This window comes from Pelobates fuscus, chromosome 1, assembly GCF_036172605.1.
Source record: "Pelobates fuscus isolate aPelFus1 chromosome 1, aPelFus1.pri, whole genome shotgun sequence".
Taxonomy (NCBI): Eukaryota; Metazoa; Chordata; class Amphibia; order Anura; family Pelobatidae; genus Pelobates; species Pelobates fuscus.
The window spans coordinates 109448641-109470729 of NC_086317.1; the positions used below are offsets into that span (position 1 = coordinate 109448641).

The 22089-nt window shown below is 43.2% G+C and overlaps 1 protein-coding gene across 1 annotated transcript in view; it reads right to left on the bottom strand.

The window, feature by feature from the left end:
• STS (steroid sulfatase) overlaps window positions 1–22089 on the bottom strand; it is a 333313-nt gene that overhangs the window by 237190 nt on the left and 74034 nt on the right. The window contains exon 4 of the mRNA XM_063450160.1: window positions 10086–10208. Within this exon, the coding sequence (XP_063306230.1) occupies window positions 10086–10208 (123 nt within the window). The remainder of the gene's footprint in view (window positions 1–10085; window positions 10209–22089) is intronic.

The window sequence follows — 22089 nt, forward strand, 5'->3', positions numbered from 1 at the left end:
TTATATTAAATTCTTCTCTGTGTTACGAGGGACTAAACATTAAATATATGCTAAAAAACAATCAAACGTATTCTGTACCTGTGCTGTTCCCAATTCCTTTATTCATATGTTTGCTTATATATAGGAGATTGTTTACATAACTAGTGAAGACTAATATTGAAAATGTATGTTGTCCTCTACAATCACTTCAAAATAGTAATGAACTTCATGCTTGCTTATCCACTATTTTATGATATTTACCGTAACTAAAATAAACTCATACAAACTCATAACTTCAGCTCACTTTTTTTCCATCTAAAATCCAAAACATTCACATTCTTTAGCTTGAAATAATTCTTTTCTTTTTACCGCACTTAAAAAATCTACAGGGTTTAGTAATCGGCTTTAGCAGATCAATGTCATGCTGGCATTTCCCCTTTATACCTTTTAAAGAAAATACATTCTCTTTTTGACTTTTTTAATTTATGTCAAAAGCATAAAAGGTGGATTTAGATATTCAAATATTTTTTTCTAGAAGTCTAGACTAACATTTAAAAATATAAAACAGGTAGTAATAGCATCGGTTTCGCATTACAATGCAAATATGAAAGGAGAACAGACCTGATATTAAATATACATTTTCATTATTGCCTGGACCGTTTTCTGAGAATATTTATTAATTTTTCTTTATTTTTACTGTATTTACTCAAAGTCTTGGGCTCAGTGGAACACATATGTTCTGTTGCTAATCAAAGTCAATGAAACCCTAAACCTATCTTTAACTCTACTTTTTATAATACAGAATATAAAAGATATAAATTGTTGTGATTTCTCAATGGCATTATTGTCCCATAATACACAGTTCATCATTATGTATCCTATTGACCATAATCGCTTCTTGGACATAACATTTTAAATTGCTGAAGCATGAATACAGATTTACAGTTGACACATCCTTTGTAGCAAACAATCACCACTCTTATGAGAAGGTATTACGCAAGATGTTGTAATGTGTCTGTAGAAATCTGTGCCCAGTCAGCCAAAATATGTTTGAGGCCAGAAACTGGTGTTGGATGAGAATGTCTGGCTGACAATTAGTTTTTTATGTCATTCCAAAGATGTTCAATTGGGTTCATGTCAGGGTTCTGTGCAGACCACTCAAATTACTCAACACCAGATTTGTTAAACCTTGCTTCCATGGACCTCACTTGCACCTGGGGCACAGTCATGCTAGAACAGGAAATAGCCATCCATATACTTGTGCTACAAAATTGGAAGCATCCACTTGTCTTAAATTTCTTCGTAAGCTGTATCATTAAGATCACCCTTCACTGCGACTTAAGCATCCACCCTGAAAAACAGTGTTCAGGTAGAGTCCTGCTGACAATTGCTATACCTAGATTCTTCCATCAGACTCCCTAAAAAGTGAAACGTGGTTTAGGATATGTTTCCACTGTTACAGAATCCAGTGGTAGCATGCTCCACACCACTCCAGCTGATGCTTGGCATTGTGCATGTTGATAGGTTTCCTTATATCTGCTTGGCTATTGAAAGTCATTTCATGAATGTTCTGACACATAGTTCTTGTACTCATTTTGCTTCTATAGGGAGTTTGGAACTCTGTAGTAAGTGATGCAACGGATATTAGATGCTTCAAATTCACAATAATAGCACTTACAGTTTATCAGGGCAGATCTAGTAGGGTAGAAATTTCTGATTTGTGGCAAAGGTGGCATCCTACCACAGTGCCACATTTAAAGTCACTGAGCTCTTAAATATGATCACATGTATTGGCAATGTTTTGTCTATGTTGATACTCCAAGTAGCATATCTGCTTAATTGTTTGTGCCTTTTGGCTTAATTAGTTGGGGTGTCCACATACTTTGGCCATACAGAACTTTATTGATTTGCATCATATGCGTAGCTCAAACAGGAGCTACGCATATATGCACCTTTCACAGATTAATTGCAAAACTTCAACCATGGACTTTTCAATTTCGTCCATTTGGGTCTTCTCACAATTGTGGTGGTTTTAGGGTCTTATCAACTCTTTAAAATCACAGTGGCTGAAGTTCTGGTTTCCGCCACAGTACCGGTGAAATAATTTCCAGTGATTCCCTCTGACAGGGGTAGATCCACAGGGCCCGAGGAGACTCCAGTTAGATCTTACTGCAAGCCTTCTGCAGAATAGTCACTGACTGCAGAGATTGATCAGCTGTGATTTAGCAGCAGAGATGGAAATAATCACTCTCATTTTGCTACTGAATAGTGCAGAATATGCAGAGACTACTATGCACAGTGAGGGATTCCCTCTATTGACATCAGAGGAAATCCCTCTAACATTATTGCTAGAGTTAGGATTAGAGTTGTGTTTAGGATGAGGATCACATTTAGGATTAGGTTTGGGGCCAGCGTTAGCATTAAGAGTTAGGATTAGGACCAGCAAGGAAATCAATCTGCTGATGTCAACAGATCGAATCCCTCTAACACTATTGCTACTGTTAGGGTAAAGGTCATGTTTACGATTAGGATTGATACTTTGAAAATATATTTATAAGGTTATTTTTTTTCTCAGCGGATGTTGCAGAGTATAGTTGAGGTTGGGGAATATTATTACAATGGCATACATGTAATTAAGAAAATATGCAGCATAAATCAGATGTGTGTGTAAGAATTATAAAATAAAGATGAATACCACAAGCTTTGAAAAAAAGTGGTGAAAAAATGTCACCTCAATAAAGCTCCAAGTATGTGATCATATGAGAGCCCCTTGGTGTCCACATTTGTAAATGATATTCCAATATTGTAGAATGGGTAAGGCTGTGACTGAGTGACGGGCAACAGAGGATTTTAGTCAATGGAGTATATTCAAAGCATGGTGATGTCACCAGTGGGTTTACCTCAGGGATCTGTACTTGGACCCATTTTCTTTAATATTTTTATTAGTGATATTGCAGACGGTCTTGATGGTAAGGTGTGTCTTTTTGCCGATGATACTAAGATATGTAACTAGGTTGATGTTCCAGGAGGGATAAGCCAAATGGCAAATGATTTAGGGAAACTAGAAAAATGGTCAGAATTGTGGCATCTGATATTAAATGTGCATAAGTGCAAGATAATGCATCTTGGACGTAAAAACCCAAGGGCAGAGTACAGAATATTTTATAAAGTCTTAACCTCAACATCTGAGTAAAAGGATTTAGGGGTAATTATTTCAGATGACTTAAAGGTAGGCAGACAATGTAATAAAGCAGCAGGAAATGCTAGCAGAATGCTTGGTTGTATAGGGAGAGGTATTAGCAGTAGAAGGAGGGAAGTGCTCATGCCATTGTACAGAACACTGGTGAGACCTCACTTGGAGTATTGTACGCAGTACTGGAGAATGTATCTCCAGAAGGATATTGATATTGAACTCGTTCATGGAATGCAGAATACAACTTACAAGGAAAGGTTAAAGGATCTTAGCATGTATACCTTGGAGGAAAGACGAGATAGGGGGATATGATAGAAACATTTTAGTACATAAAGCTAATCAACACAGTAAAAGAGGAGACTATATTTAAAAGAATAAAAACTACCACAACAAGAGGACCTAGTCTTAAATTAGAGGGACAAAGGTTTAAAAAAAAAAATATCAGGAAGCATTACTTTACCGAGAGGGTAGTGGATGCATTAAATTTCTGGGAAACTCCCACCCTACCTGAGCAAAATGCTCTCCTCAGCTTTTCCCACCTCCTATAACCTCCAATCCAGTATCAGCACTTTATTTAGTCTACCTCAATACAAAAAGAAAGTGTCCCGATCCTCCTTCTCCTACAGAGCGCCGCAATTGTGGAATGACCTCCTGCACACTTTAAAATCTTCCCCAAGCCTAGAGTCCTTTAAGAGATCCCTCTCTACATACCTCAAAACAGAATGCACATGTCATGGGTGAATATATATTTCCTACCTGTTCTATGGTAACTTTTGTATGTATTGTGTATTAATATTGTTTTTGTATTTTGTATTTGTATTGTATTAGTATTTTATTGTACCCTAATGTAACAATGCAATGTTTTGTGGAGAAATCTCAATGTATCTTTCCTGGTGAAATATTTTATAAATAAATAAATAAATAAAATAGCCTTCCAGCTGAAGTGGTAGAGGTACACAGTGAAGGAGTTTAAGCATGCGTGGGATAGGCATAAGGCTATCCTAACTATAAGATAAGGCCAGGGACTACGGAAGGTATTTAGAAAATTGGGCAGCGTAGATGGGCTGAATGGTTCTTATCTGCTGTCACATTCTATGTTTCTATGTTTCTTTGCATTTATGGAGTGATTAAAATGTTTGAGCTATTACCCATCTTAATATTGCCATTTTCTAAAGAAACTGCAGTGGACAGCATATTAATTCAGTAAAAACTTTACAAGGGTACGCAAATGAGATCATTCTGTACTCAGGAATCTAGCTGAGCTAAACTGATTCTATTACAGAAGCTGTTTATTAAGGTTATTAAAGTAAATCACAATGTACAAGCAAAAAAAAAAAAGTAAAATAAATAAAATAAATTGAGCACAATATGACTCAAATATACCATAGTGTCTACTTTTGAAAATGGCATGCAAATATAGGTTAATATGATCTGTCAAATGTCAACAATGCCCCACAGGCCCTTCACCATGGAACGCTGCACTAGATTCAGAGGATGCTTGCAGCCCGGTCAAAACTTAACATCCAGACCATTCAGGCGAGGCATCTTTGATTCGAGCGCTTTTTGGATAGAGTGGGTGTTCCAGGAAGAGCTATCCGGGGATGGCACTGGTTTGGGGATGTGGGTACAGGCAGCTCATTTTTCATGTATAAACGTTATTAGACGCTAAGATCTCTGGCCACTAATACAATTATATGGTCAGGTACAGGTGCCAGATGTTGTGCAATAACCATTTTGTTGCAGGTGACCTCTTTTCAGGGATCCAGGTATTTTCACCCTTCACTAAGTCTCGGTGAATGAAAACATACAGTGCCAACAACATACAGGTGTTAAATAATAATAATACAAACTATGAAAACACCACCACTGCAGGAAAGAATATAGCCACGTTCCTGAGGTCCCACTACATAGCCATTCTTTGGAGAATAAGTATGTGTACTTTTTAAAAAATATATATTTTACAAAAGAAAAATTCAGATTTCAGTAGACATTGGCACTTTTATAAATTAACCTTGTTACACCTCCTGACTGTCAGTTACTGTTACTTCCTGGTTGTTTAGCTCGGTCGAGCTAGACTCAAGAGGCAGGAAATTGACAAGAGCACCTGCCTTGCGAATACTTCTTATTAAGCTTCATTGGGAAGTTTGTGAATGGACAGTCACAGAATTTCTGGGCTGGGGAAGAAGAGAATGACTTGCAAAGGTAGCAGACAAGAGATTTGTAGCTTTTGCAAGCTGTTTTTAGATATACTCGCAATAAAAAATAAAAAATAAAATTAATTAATTAATTAATAAATACATGTTTTGATTTGGGGTATATCTCATTTTGGGTATAGTTATTTTAAAATTGTATTTATTTATTTTGTATTTGAACAATGGACTATCACTTTAATTTTGGCATTTTATTTGTGTGTGTTCAACCTCATTTCCATCGTATTCATTTATTTCACCAGCACATTTTATATGCTGTTTATTAAAGGACAAAAAGGCTTTAATTTGATGTGACACATACAGACAAAAGAGCCAAATTAGTGCAATAGAAATATAAAATATGAGAACTCTGAGCTTGCCAAAGCTTGTCCTTCAGTAAATCCATGCACAGATCTCAAAATAGTTTTTGCTCACTTGTGCTATTACAGAGAGATACAGTTCCAAGGCATAACAGATTGATCGCACCCATAAGGGTCCAGAGCCAAAATGCCAGCAAGTTCTCTATGCCTGAGAGATGCAGCAATCCTGAACGATTATTTAGGCCTTCTTTGGTTCTCATCAGTGAAGAGTAGCGGATACCCCTCTAGATACAGCGAGCATTGGGTTCCACATCTGAATTACCCTTTTAACTGGGGGGAGTCAAGTTAGTGCAAAAAAAAAAAAAAAAGAATATGCAAACTCTGAGAATGGACAAAAGCTTAGAGTAGCTCGACCTTCAGTAAATTCTTGTTCAGGTCTCAGATACATAAATTCTCATATGTTATAATTAAAATGTAAAAACGTTATTTTTTAACAGATTTGGCCATAATAATTATACTCTGTGCACAATTTGTACAGTTTAATAAAAGTGATCTAAAATAAATGTATTTATTTGTACTGATATACAGAGTACATCATATGTGTAGGAGTTCAGATAATCTTTCATAGTATAACAAAAATAATGTCTTTGGCACAAAAATATATGTGCAAAAATAACCAATAGAGAGCAAGTGCAAACAAAAATGTGTTGACAAAAGGCTTCAAAATCCTCTAGCCGCATATTACATTAATAAATCCTCCTCATATAAGCCATCCTAAAAATAAATTTAACTTATACTTATACAATTATACATATTTAGCAAGTAAAATGCAGCTTATATAATTCCAGCAAGCCTCATTTCCAGTTTCCACAAACATTTGCATAATTATACTCAGTTAAAACTGGTTATATTAACTACCGTGAGAATAATGATGTGTATCCCTGAAGATCAATGGTAAAAAGTCAGAATTCTTAATGAGTTTGTGTGTTTAAGCAATACTAATATGCAGTGATAATATCCTAAACTGCAATCCACAGTTGCGGTTTGATCTGACTCTAAATGAGAATAAGCGCAATGATTTTGAATATCATTCATATTCATCATTTATATTTTAAATGGTCCATTATCAAAAATAATAATACAGATTATATATACAGAATATATGCTATAATGTTAAAATCATGTACATTTTGAGTTACAGGTTAAAAGAGCAAGACAAGGCACAGACAATTGCACATATTTATGCTATTTTTACATTGACAAATATATAGAATAAAAATTAACAGTCTTTTTTAATAAACAAGTATGTTGAATTCAGTTAAATGTGGACTGATCACCTGGACATAATCATTATATACTGACTGGGCGATTAGAGGATGCCCCTCAATGGCCTAAAATAACTTTTGGTTACTAGTGCTCCAGATAGTTTCAGAGCCCGTCGTGGCATTAACGGCCCCACAACCTATTGGGATTTATTAAACCCAAGCACAAAACATTCTTTACACATGTATGTTGTGTGTATAAGATGATTGTAAGGGATGATTGTAAGGGATTGTAAACAGTCATAGCTGCATGTCTGACATACGAGGAGAAAACAGGAGCACTGTCAACTGGAGTTCAGTGTTATCTTGCTGAGCTGTACTATAAAGTGGTAATAGATAGAAGGTGAAGTGAGAAAAGAGAGGGATGGACATGTTTACATGTGAGAGGAAAGTATGGAGAGGGGAGAAGATTGGGATTTTTGAGAGGCCTTTTGGAATACACATGTGTGGATGATGACAAAAGTTATGAAATAATATGGGGAGACATAAAACAATTTTGTAATGGGGAAGAAACATGTGATGTAGCAGAGACAACATTTTGGTTAAGGGAGAGAGACACGTGGAGTTAGATGGAGAACACACAATAGAGGCATTATGAGGATAGAGAAAAAAAAGGGGGTAGTCATGGGGAAGAAGTGCAAGATGAAATTAGACAGACACACGAGGGCGATGGGAGTGAGTCATGAAAGGTGAGATAGATAAGAGACAAGTGGGATTGATTGATTATGTTAAGACAAATGGAGGGACACTGGGAAAGATGGAAGTTGTATTGAATGGTAGAGATACAGGATAGCAAAAGAGGAGAAAGGATGACCAGAAACTCAGAAAACAAACAAAAAAACCCAATTAAGAAACAAACAAAAAAGACACCACACAAATAAATCCCTCAATATATAAATACTAACCAATTGCAGAAATCACTGCATTCATATCACATTTAAAGAGAAACTATAGTCACCAGACCAACTACAGCTTATTTTATTTGTTCTGGTGAGTATATTCATTCCCTTTTTTTCAACGAAAATGCAATGTTTACATTACAGCCTAGTGATAAATCCACTGGTATTGTGTTAAGCCACAGTAGGCCAATATCAGTGGGTCCAATGCTAATTTTAACATGTGAGACTTACATGCTAACTGCCATACTTAATATGGAAACTGCTTCCAAGTCTCTCTTCCAATTTATGCTTGGAGATTTCCTCTATACACACATAATACTATAAACAAATACTTCTCTACTTTGGGACATGCTGTCTGAAACTTAACTCTAGTATTTTCAGTAGGCAAATATATATCCATGCATCAAGGGTCATACAGCTACATTTCTATTTTAGGGACCCATGTTCTATTATTACCCAGATTATTAGAACCATGTCAGTCCATCAAAGACATAAATACAGTTGCAAGAAAAAGTATGTGAACCCTTTGGAATGATATAGATTTCTGCACATATTGGTCATAAAATGTGATCTGATCATCATCTAAGTCACAACAATAGACAATCACAGTCTTCTTAAACTAATAACACACAAAGAATGAAATGTTACCATGTTTTTATTGAACACACCATGTAAACATTCAGGAGGAAAAAGTATGTGAACCCCTAGACTGATGACATCTCCAAGAGCTAATTGGAGTGAGATGTCAGCCAACTGGAGTCCAATCAATGAGATGAGATTGGAAGTGTTGGTTACAGCTGCCCTGCCCTATAAAAAACACATAGCGGTTCTGGGTTTGCTTTTCACAAGAAGCATTGCCTGATGTGAATGATGCCTCGCACAAAAGAGCTCTCAGATGACCTACAATTAAGAATTGTTGACTTGCATTAAGCTGGAAAGAGTTATAAAAGTATCTCCAAAAGCCTTGCTGTTCATCAGTCCATGGTAAGACAATTGTCTATAAATGGAGAAAGTTCAGCACTGCTGCTACTCTCCCTAGGAGTAGCTGTCCTGTAAAGATGACTGCAAGAGCACAGCGCAGACTGCTCAATGAGGTGAAGAAGAATCTGAGAGTGTCAGCTAAAGACTTACAAACGTCACTGGCAAATGCCAACATCCCTGTTAGCGAATCTACAATACGTAAAACACTAAACAAGAATGGATTTCATGGGAGGATCCCACAGAGGAAGCCACTGCTGTCCAAACAAAACATTGCTACACTTTTACAGTTTGCACAAGAGCACCTGGATGTTCCACAGCAGTACTGGCAAAATATTCTGTGGACAGATAAAAAAACCAAGGTTGAGTTGTTTGGAAGAAACACACAACACTATGTGTGGTGAAAAAGAGGCACAGCACACCAACATCAAAACCTCATCCCAACTGTGAAGTATGGTAGTGGGGGCATCATGGTTTAGGGCTGCTTTGCTCTGTCAGGGCCTGGACATATTGCTATAATCGAAGGAAAAATGAATTCCCAAGTTTATCAAGACATTTTGCAGGAGAACTAAAGGCCATCTGTCTACCAGCTGAAGCTCAACAGAAGATGGATGTTGCAACAGGACAATGACCCAAAGCATAGAAGTAAATCAACAACAGAATGGCTTTAACAGAAGAAAATACGCCTTCTGAAGTGGCCCAGTCAGAGTCCTGACCTCAACCCGATTGAGATGCTGTGGCATGACCTCAAGACAGCGATTCACACAAGACATCCCAAGAATATTGCTGGACTGAAACAGTTCTGTAAAGAGGAATGTTCAAGAATTACTCCTGACTGTTGTGCACGTCTGATCTGCAACTACAGGAAACGTTTGGTTGAAGTTATTGCTGCCAAAGAAGTTTCAACCAGTTATTAAATCCAAGGGTTCACATACTTTTTCCACCTGCACCGTGAATGTTTACATGGTGTGTTCAATAAAAACATGGCAACATTTAATTCTTTGTGTGTTATTAGTTTAAGCAGACTGTGATTGTCTATTGTCGTGACTTAGATGATTATCAGATCACATTCTATGACCAATTTGTGCAGAAATCCATATAATTCCAAAGGGTTCACATACTTTTTCTTGCAACTGTACATAAATACCATATCTGAGTGTATGGTACACTAACAAAAACATATTTAATCAGAAAGATAATCTTACCTATAAGACCTGTTGAGTAACCTCTCTTCTTTAACCTAGTGGCAAATGTTATTTCATTATTAGGAAGTCCACCAGACGAGGCAGAAAAAATAAATACTCCAACTCTGGACATAGACGCCATACCTATAATATAATTCAGAAAAATAATTATGTAAATTAGTAATTTGGAGTCTAGTAATGTCTTTGGCAGCACCCATCAATTATTAAAATCCACCCATTATTTAAAGGGACACTATAGTCACCCACACCACTTCAGCTCAATGAAGTGGTCTGGGTGCCAGAGAAACTGCTATGTTTACATTGCAGGGTTAAGCCAGCCTCTAGTGGTTGTCTTCCGGACAGCCAATATGGACACTTTGAATGCGCGCATGGCACTTGCTGCGCATGCGCATTCGGCTCCACTGACGTCGGCAGAGAGAGCTGACGGCGGCAGGGTAGGAGAGGTCACAAGCGCCGAGGGAGCCTGGCACTGGAAAAAGGTAAGCTGCTGAAGGGGTTTTAACCCCTTCAGCGCCATGAGAGGGGGACCCTGAGGGTGGGGGCACCTTCAGGGCACTATAGTGTCAGGAAAACCGCTTAGTTTTCCTGACACTATATTGATCCTTTAATTATGTGAGGTTAGTATTAGCTTGGATCATATTAATTTCCAATTCTAGCCAGTGCAGTAGGTTCAGATTTTTAGCAAGTTGAGTTCATATTAAAGAGACACTATAGTCGGCAAAATAATATTAGCTTAATGAAGTAGATTTTTGTATGGATCATGCCTCTTGTGCATAGGTAGAGGGTAAATGTGTATGGGCATAATCCTCACCCACTTATAAACCACAAATCTTATTGCCCGAAATAAACAAACCACAGACTTGCTTAGAGAAAATAATCCACAGCTTTATTCAAATATAAATATATAAATCTTTCAACTTCAACTTTAAGACATATACATAATTTAGTAGGCTTCTTATGGCTTCCAGTAGGCTTGTAGAGACTTAGGTATATAATATATTCAATGAGAAGCTGGATCCTCTATTGCTTGGGGAATCTTGACTCGATGATGGACTAAGTATTGGGACTATTATACGTTCATATATTTTTTATTCTATGTTAACGCTTTTACCATATGTGAGTATATTATATTTATTTACACTCTTCTGTATAGCGCGACCTATTATTGTGTTTCTGCCATTTCTTCCTTGAGGACATTAGAGGGAACCTCATACCCATAGGTTGCCGCTTCTTATTTGTTTTTAGCTCTTATTAGATCACACAGCGCTGATCCTATACCCATTTTTATATACATAATTTACTCAGTAAATAAATATCCGTCACAGAGTACCACCTTGCCAACCAAAAAACATTCACTTAGGGCAGCTGTCCTCCCCCTCATTCAAACCATCACAAGGCCTTTTCCTGCGTCTTCCATTCTCTTAATGCTAACCACTGGCTGATTATTGGCTCAGTGGGCACGTCGGTTAGGGGAGGGAAAGCCTTACCCATCCACTTTCCACGGACTGCTGGTCCAGCCCACGGTTGACAAGGGCCATATACTGCCATGCTGTGACAAGAACAACACAAACAAACCTTACCCATCCACTTTCCATGGACTGCTGGTCCAACCCACGGCTGACAAGGGCCATAAACTGCCACGCTGTGACAAGAACAACACAAACAAACCACTGGCCGATAATTGGCTCAGTGGGCACACAGTTAGGGGAGGGACAGCCTCACCCATCCACTTTCCACGGACCGCTGGTCCTACCCACAGTTGATAAGGGCCATATACTGCCCCACTGTGACAAGAACAACACAAACAAATATAATTAAGACACAACAAGAGGAGGGAGGGCGGGAAGCTGTTACCAACTGATAATTAAGATGGCTGCTATCCAGTAAGCTGCCTACCTATTTAAACTAACCCACCTCTATGCCCCCTTAATACTCCTCCCACCATTCAAAGACCTCCTTACCATCCTTGCCTCACCCCACGGGGTCTTATGCTTGTGCATAACTGTACCTGAGGTTAGGAAAGGGACAGCTTTACCCATCCCCTTTCACAGACTGCTGGTCCAACTCACGGTTCACAAGGGCCATATACTGCCAGGTTGTGACAAGAACAACACAAACAAACATAATTAAGACAACAAGAGGAGGGAGGGTGGGAAGCTGTTACCAACCCATGGTTGACAAGGGCCATATACCGGCACAAGACCTGCTGGTTTACCCTCTAAATCAGTGGGGTTGCCCCAAAACAAAAGCCATGGCCTCATCCAACACATCCTGCAATGCCAAATTAAACAAATCCAGGCCCATGTCTGTAAGCTGGACCCCATCACCCCTAAAATACATTGCTACATTTTGCTCGAACAAATGCTTGTTCAGCTTGATTCTGCTCCTTTCAAGAGCCTGGGGTCCCTTGCCCCCTTCAATAATTCTGGGACAGCACCTCGGACCAAACTATACAAAGTCTCGGGAAATTGAGCCATAACTCAACCAAATCCTTCTGGATTGTTTCACCCAGATTCCACACTTGAATAGTGCCAAGATCGTTTCCCCCAAAATGAATCAAGAGCACATCAGGAACATAGAGTAAGTGAACCAACCGGACCATTTCAGGCAACAGGTGCTCCCCCCGCATACCCTGAGAACCGAACCAACGGACCTCTGCCACCACCGGCAACAGAGCAAGTTGTAGTCCCCCGGAACGAACTTCAGCCCGCTTTTGTGCCCAATAAATGCATGAATGGATGATGACCCACACTCGCCTTCCAGCACCTATGTAGACAAAAGGGGAAATGGAATCAGTCCAGCTGGACAAACATAAGAACGGAACCTCCTAGATTCCCACCTCCTGATTCTTTGGATAACTTCCTCATAGAACCCCAAGCGTGGGGCCTCAGTGGCAGCCCCTATCCGAAAGGAGTGCCCCCCCCCCAAACTCTGCACTAGGTAGCCCCAATGCCATGCGGAAAAACCCTGATAAATTGTAATCACGATAAGAAGCTGGCCTCCCCGTGAACTAGCAAAAAACCCGCGCCCGCTGGGCAAACTTCACAAACAGCATGAAAACATGCCAGTGGACAAACCAGAGAACCTGGGACTTGCCAGAAGGTGACCCAAGTGCCCTGGCTAAGAACCTCTGTCTTGGACTTACGCAGCAAAGAAACTCACCGCCACCACCTCGCTGAAAACATTCCTAAACAACAGGGACAACCCCAGGGACATGCACAGCCCTACAGCACACATTTAAAATCAAGCAGTGCAGAACCAGGCGCCACAGAAACTGAACCATGGGAGGGGAGAATGCCGACAAATTTTAATGGCCAACACCACCCCCATATTATCACAGTGGAAGACCACCCTCCAATCCCGTAGGAGATCCCCCAGAGCTCCATTGCCACCACTATGGGGAAAAGCTCCAAGAAGGCAACATTTTTTGTTAACCTTGCAGAATGCCAAGACTCTGGCCATGTCAGTAAAGAGATGGAGCTCGGCATTGGACACCTCAGGTGCCTGCCAGTAAGAACGACAATTAAAACCTTCCAAATTGACGGACCAAACTGCCAGGTCCTCGCACAGGGGGAGAGTGATCTGCAAATAATTATGTGGGTGCTCCACTCCAACGGTCCATGCTGATAAGCGACAAGAAAACACCATCCCCAAATAGTTTTGCAACTTGCCCAAAAAGCGACTGCAGCTGTCGCAATTAAATCTTCTTGAGAGACCCGGGGGCCGAAACCGGGCTGCGCAAGTCCGGCACCTTATCCTCCGGCAAGCGACACTCCCCAGTGACTGAATCAATCCCTATCCCCAAGAAACTCAAACAAGTGGACCCACCATCTTATTAGCGGCCATAGGAACCCCGGAAAACCGGGAGACTGACTCCAGAGTCCGAAGAAGGTGTGCACATACATCCGAACCTGCGGGACAGACACAGAGGAAATCATCCCAGTAGTGTAGCAACGAGTTACAAGCCAATTCCTCCCGCACCACTCCCGCCTGGAACGTGCTGAAACATTCAAAATAAAAACAGGAGATCGAGCAACCCATGGTCAGGCACAAGTCCACATAATAACTGTCCTGGAGAAAACAGCTAAGCAGATGGTGGCAGTCCGGGTGCACCGGAAGCAGATAAAAGGCTGCTTCAACATCCGCTTTGGCCATAAGAGCCCCCGAAACCGCAGCCCAGACCATCCAAAGCACTGCGTCGAAAGATGCGTATGATACCCTGCACAGTTCAGCATTAATATTGCCATTCACCGATATTGGAGTAGGACAAATGATGAATCAGCTTAAACTTGCCCGGTTCCTTCTTGGGCACAACGCCCAACGGATATACCCAGAGGTTAGGAATCGGTGGAGCCAAGAATGGGCCCACCATCTGCCCAAATGACAGCTCCTTGTTGAGCTTGTATGCTACCACTTCAGGGTGATCCTGACAGACCCCAGGAGAATCCCTAGCCTGATGGGGAATCCAAAACTCATCGCAGAAACCCCCAAGCATGCATGGGCAAACTGCCAACCTCTGGTGAAACTAGCCATCGTAGCGTCACAAGCTCAACCCTCCATACACCCAACATGCATTCCACACCATATCCTGGTAACAGAACAGGGCACTTATCCAGAGACTTCTCCCCAATCACATTTGCCAGGATCGAGAAGGCCCTGAGCCAATTACCAAAGGTTTTGGTGATCTTCCGAATCCGGAATTGTCTTTATCCTTGTCAAAGTCCTTAAACTCCTTATCAGGAGGTGGCAAGTCCTCTAATGGGAGCAGTGAGAAGATTCCCACAAACTCCCCTTTCCTGATATTTTCACGGACCTCCTAAAGCAAATGCAGCCCTAGAGGTCCTGGCCAACACATATAGGCCACGCCATGGACGGCTGGTGCAACCTTAATGCTCAGCAGAGTCGCTGGCGGCCCCACTGCTCCCGCCGTAAAGAAGTGAGATTCAGGGACAACTGAGGCAGGGGCCATCGATGCAGAAGGAGTAACCGTAGAAGCGCCCCACCCACACCTGATCCTGTGCATCCAAAGAAGAGGAGCACGGAGACCCCGTAGAGCTACGCTCCCACTGATACAATAAGCCCTGGAGACAACCCACCAGAGAACCCCAATCAAGCTGACTGCCAGAGCCACTTTCAACCCCCGCCCGACCGTCCTCCAATACAGAACCAGATGGCACAGGAGTCGACTGGAGCAGCAGAGTCATGCCAACTGGAGGCTGGGCCGCAACTGCAGCAACCAGTGGAAAGGAAACCGGAGAATAACCCACTGATGCCTGAAACATAGCCCGATCCAGAGAGACATGGGAAGAAAGAACATATCCCTCCACACACATACATATATACACACAGTGAGGGAAAAAAGTATTTGATCCCCTGCTGATTTTGAACGTTTGTCCACTGACAAAGAAATTATCAGTCTATAATTTTAATGGTAGGTGTAGAGACAGAATAAAAAAAAACAAATCCAGAAAAACGCATGTCAAAAAAGTTATAAATTGATTTGCATGTCAATGAGTGAAATAAATATTTGACCCCTTCAACTTGGTGGCAAAACCCTTGTTGGCAATCACAAAGGTCAGATGTTTCTTGTAGTTGGCTACCAGGTTTGCACACATCTCAGGAAGGATTTTGTCCCACTCCTCTTTGCAGATCCTCTTCAAGTCATTAAGGTTTTGAGGCTGACGTTTGGCAACTCGAACCTTCCGCTCCACCCCCATATGGGGGCGGAGCTTGACCTCGCTGGAAGATGGATGTATAATCCAGCGGCTTTCTCTCCTCTCCCCCGTGATTAAATCCGCCAACATCCGCTACCTCAGGCACCCCACACCGGCACAAAAGGCACACCAGCTTACCAGATCCAGGCACTGCCTCCCACATGGGCGGTGGGAAAAAAAGGAAGGAGAAAACCCCTTCTGTAGCCACACTGTTCCGTCCGCAAAGCGTGCCAAATCCGCAATCTTGCCGCCCTAACATGGAGGGCTCCGACGCAGAGGCAGAGAACGCCAGACACCAAACGGCAACGGACACCCCCCTTACAAAGAGGGATCTGCAAAACCTACTGAAAGAGGCCACAGCAGAAATAAAGGCGCACACGGAGTCAGAGCTGAACCGCCACATCCAGGAACTGAAAAGTGACCTAGAGGCCCTGCCACACTGAACAAACCAAGCGGAGACCAAAATCACCACTCTAACAGAAACTACCTTCTCCCACTCACAAGATTTCACCTACCTGCACAGCAAAATTGCAGCACTGAAGAAGGGGATAGAGGACCTAAACAACAGGTGCAGAAGAAATAACATCAGAGTGAGGGGCCTACCGGAAACAGTAACCAACGACCAATTACAGGCCACTCTCATAGACCTGTTCAAAAGCATACTGCCGGAGGCCTCAAAACAAGACCTCATAATGGACAGAGCCCACAGGGCACTCCGTTCCCAGGCGCTGAACCCAGACACCGCCAGGGATGTAATCCGTATGTAGTCTGTATGCATCGCTTCCCGATCAAGGAGCAACTGGTCCAGAAAGCGAGACAACACCCTCCAACCTACCAATAACGCAAAATTGCCCTTTTCCAGGACCTGGCACCCACAACCCTTAAGAAACGGAGGGACCTCAGGCAGCTGACCAATACCCTCAACCACCACGGCATAAGGTACATGTGGGGACACCCCTTCAAATTGGTAGTACGCAGAGATGACCAGACGTTTATACTGTCCAACGCTGCAAAGATGGTTCCCTTTGGTGAGTCCCTGGGCCTTACACTTCTCCCCTTGCAACCAATTATACCACCAGGCCCTAGGGGGGCCCCCAAAGATACCAAGAGACCATCAGCCTCTAACCTCGACGCACGCCATGAAAGAGAGCACCCCAGAGGTCCCAAGACGACAGCACACACCGGCCTTAACCTCCCATCATGAGCAAAAGCAGAGACTCTCACTCCTGGGACTCCCATATAACCAACAAGCTCTCTTGCTCCCGCCAATATCATTTGCTCTCAAACTTTATTTTTATATGTTTTTATACTGTTTTATACTGTTTTTTTCTAATGCTGATTTTATGGGGATCAGGCTAAAATGGGGAGGGAGGAGGGATTGATAACATGATATGCCTCAAAGGTACCTGCCGAGGGGGAGGGGGAGAGAAGAGGGAAGGGTGAGCTAGGGGGGACATAAGAGGGGATAATGAATAAGGTTTAATTACAAATATGTGACTGCTGAAACCCCAGAGGTATAAAACCCCCGGACTGACTCTGACTGGCAGAACTCAGCCGCTAACAAGGAACCCCTAGATGACAAAACAGTTAGGAAAAGGCCCCATCCCCAACAAGCCTATATACCCACCCCGGAGGGCCTACGAGCCGACAAGGCTTGACCCGGGCATTGACTGCTCAACCCTCCCCTAAAGACAAATAACAGCGACAAGAGAATAGTAGACGACAACTGCGGGGACAAGGGACCCCCCTCTTTCCTTTACTTACTAAATGTTTTCTTTTTCATTGTATAGAGTTAACGGGCACTTCCAGACCGGGATCCTACAGGACCAGAAGCCTTTAAAAACTTTAAAAAGAACAAGTACCAGGTACACAAGGTAACACGTCACGGGGGAGAGGGGAAGTGGACGTGAACATCCCTCCTCTTCTTCTCTCACCCCTTACACACCACTTACCCTTACAAGACCAAGCACTCACAGATAAATCCCAACAAACCTCCCCCCCCCCTCACACCAAACGGAAGCGTAACTATGATGCAATGCCAACGGCCAAGTTCAAATGTGTCTCGATAAATTGCAAGGGCCTGAACAACCCGAACAAGAGGCACCGAGTCCTTAGATGGGCCACCAGATCCCAGTCAGATGTTCTCCTCCTCCAGGATACACACTTTGAACAACACAGGTCCTTCCCACTACGGAACAGACACTATGTAGAATGTCACCAGGCAAACTATCCGCAAGGTAAACAAAACGGAATAGCAATCCTGATTCGCAAAACCTGCCCCATACAATTCACTAATGCTGCCGCAGACCCGCAGGAAAGGTTCCTCACCATAACAGGAACCCTATGTCAGGATCGGGACAGGGATCCAACACGCAGAGTACAAAGCGTAGTAGGTACGTATACCGGACCTTAGAATGGCCGGACTTAACGTAAGGAGTAAGTAGAGGATGGTCAGAGACAAGCCGAGGTCGAGGGAACGAGAAGACAGGTAAGTGAGAGACAAGCCGGGTCAAAGGATAACAGAGAAAAGCAGAGTAATACAAACAAGCCGGGTCAGAACCAAAGAGACAATAGACATACAAGAGCACTGAGTGACTAGACTGGCTAGAACCACGACAGGGCAATGAGCAAATGCGGGAAGCTCTATTAAATACCCCGGTTCTAGGAGGTAATCACACCCCCGATGAGTCCTGGTTCGTGTTCAGGGTTTGAGTGACAGGTCGAGCAGGCTTGGCGTCATGACGTCGGCTAGTGGGCGTCACGTCATAAAAGGGCGTGGATCCCTCGCGGCCGGCGTGTAACCGACCGGAGGAACCGCGAGGAATGGAGGAAACAGCCCTTCTGAACGGGAAAACGTCTAAGTCTCTCCTCTTATCAGAGGTAGAGACTACAGGTACCCTGACACCCTAGGCCCGAACAAATATGCGATAACAATGGTTTACGCCCCAACGGTCCCGATTGTGCAATTCTGGACGGCCCTACAGGCTCACCTGAGCTTGTTCCCCTCCCACCACAAGCAACGCAGTGCCATTTCTGCCACAGGACAGACGCAGAAGGCAACAAGGGGGAAAACAACCCCACCCGAGGCAAAAACAGACAAATTGCTGCATACCTTCCTGACAAACACAAATCTAGTAGACGTGTGGAGAACCCAGCACCCCCTGACAACGGACTTCACATTCTTCTCCCATCCACACACGTCCTACTCACGCATTGACATGTTCCTGACCTCCCAGTCTTTACTACAACACGTAGACAATACGGAGATAGGACAAATCACGTGGTCGGACCACGCAGACATTTCCATAACCATAACGCTCCCACACACCAACAAACAATGGTCATGACGCCTGAACCCAGCACTGCTCTATGTCCCACACATGAAAAACTCAATTAAAGAAGCCATACAGGAATTTTTCACAATCAACAAAGGTTCAGTCCCCTCAGAGGGCACCCTCTGGGCAGCGCATAAGGCGGCAATCAGGGGCAGCCTCATTTCAGTGGCCACAGCCCATAAAAAGCAAAAACTGTCTCAACTAGACTATCACCTAACAGAACTTCAAAAAGCGGGACACACCCACAAACTAAACCCCACCCCGGACCTAATGCAACAGATACAGGAGCACAAACAGGCCATTCACAAGTTCATGGCCCAAGACTCTAAAAAAGCACTACTATGGACAAGACAGATGTTTTATGAGAAATCGAACAAGGCGTATTCCCTTTTGGCCCATAGACTAAAAAAGAAGACGCAACACAAACCTACCAGAACAGATAGCAAAGACCTTCACCCAAATCTACACATCCCTATAGGACCATGACTCCCTCTTCTGAAACAATGCACAAGCTAGAGAGGAGGCTATCACAAAATATTTACATAACATACCCTTACCGCAACTTACGAACGAAGCTAGAGAATCACTGGCGGCAGACATCACCGTAGAAGAGGTGGCAGAGACAATCAAATCTCTCCAACCTAACAAATGCCTGGGCCCAGACGGTTACTCGGGACTATACTATAAAACGTACTCAGCCATCCTACTCCCACACCTCTGAGACCTTTTCACATCAATCCTCAAAGGAGAACCGCTACCACCAGAGATGCTCCAGGCAAACATTAGCCTAATACCGAAGCCAAACAAATCCCTCCTAGAACCGGGACATTACTGCCCCATCTCCCTCCTCAATGTTGACATTAAACTATTTACCAAACTCATAGCGAACAGACTATTTCCTACAGACAGTTCCTCCCAAAGCTGATCCATCCCGATCAGGTGGGCTTCATACCCAACAGACAAGCCTATAATAATACGAGACGCACTTACGACCTGATATGGACAGCAACACACAGACAGATCCCAACACTACTATTATCCCTAGACGCCGAAAAGGCATTTGACCGGATACTTTGGCCATACCTATTTGCAACCCTGACGAAATTCGGCTTCCAAGGACTCTCCTACAAGCAATCCGCAGCCTCTATTCATGCCCAACAGCACGGTTGCTAATACCCAATGCCCTCCAGATCCCATTCCAGATTCATAATGGCACGAGGCAGGGAGGCCCTCTATCCCCCCTCCTCTTCACTCTCTCCCTCGAGCCCCTACTGCACAAGATCTGCAACAACCCAGACATCATGAAAATAAGACGAGAGGAATAAAAGTAGCAGCGTATGCAGACAATTTACTCATGACCTTGACCGACCCCACAACTTCACTACCCTCTCTGTTAGACCTCCTAGATGAATATGCAATAATCTCAGGCTACAAACTGAACAAAACAGAGGCCCTGACACTCCAGATCCCACCCACCCTACAAGCACACCTACAACACACATACCCATTCCGCTTTCAAACAACCTGTATCCTATACTTAGGAATCTACCTACCCGCGGACTTACAATCCACGTACCGACTGAACTACCCCCCATTACTAGACCAGGTCAAAAGAGATCTGCAGACATGGCAAACACTAGCCATCTCTTGGCTGGGTAGACTAGCCGCGATTAAAATGAACCTACTACCACAATTCCTGTATCTGTTCCAAACCCTCCACATACTAATCTCTAGAGCAGACTTTCAAACCCTCCAAATGCATATAGATAAATTAATCTGGGCAGGGAAAAGAGCCAGAGTCAAACGACTCCCCCTATACATCCCACACAAAAAAGGAGGTCTCGGCCTGCCGAACTTTTGGGACTACCACCAAGCATCCCAATTGGCACAAATCCAAACCATATACGCCCCTCCAGGGGTTAAAAGGTGGGTGGACCTAAAACATGACCTATTTGGATGGGACTTTCCATCACTTTACCTCTGGGTACCGAAACAACATAGACCACAGACACCAATGATGACACCAGCCCTTACGACAGCCATCCATACATGGAATAGGGTTACAGATAAATATCACCTCTTTAACACACCTCTAATGCCCATACCGAGAAACCCTCAATTTGCCCTGGGAAGGACGCCCCAACACTTTGTCCGGTATGAAGACAACGAGCTCACTAGGATATGCCACTTCTACCAAAACAACCGTCTTCTCCCATTCCCAGACCTACCACACGACACACAATACAATACGTTTGATCACTTCCGCTACCTCCAGCTCCAAAGCTTTCTATCCACCCCCGGCATCGCAGCCGCGGCAGTAGCACGGCTACTGCATTTGAAAGAGGATGCCTGAACAACTCCATACACAAGGGCCAAATATCCAATCTATACAACCCCATGACACTTAGAATCCCCCCCGAAGCCTTCTCCTATGTGAAGGTCTGGGAAAGAGATCTAGGCCCCCCAGGGGACCCTTTGGATTGGGCCGAAATATGGGAGGCCACGGCGACAGTCACCATCTGTGTTAACCACAAGGAGCAGACCTATAAAACTCTGCTCCGGTGGTACCTCACCCCCCCGAGACTTAAACAAATGAAACGAACAGATTCAGATAGATGCTGGAAAGGGTGCGTCGAGAAAGGGACGTACGTCCATATGTGGTGGGAGGCAGGCATATATTCCAACTTTCGAAAGACTACCACTTCAAAAGCACTACAAACCGATATCCCCTTAGATCCCTGGATTTGGTTGCTGTCAAAACACCACGAAAACCTGACCCGAGCACAAAACAAGCTAGTGGCAAAGGTAGCCCTACCAACACGTAGAACAATAGCTACACACTGGGGAAGCCCGGAGATTCCGGCCACTCCAGAAAGATTGGGGAGGCCATGGAAATGGACGAACTGTCTGCACTGATCCACAGATCTGGGACCCATGGATGGCAATATAGTTTGG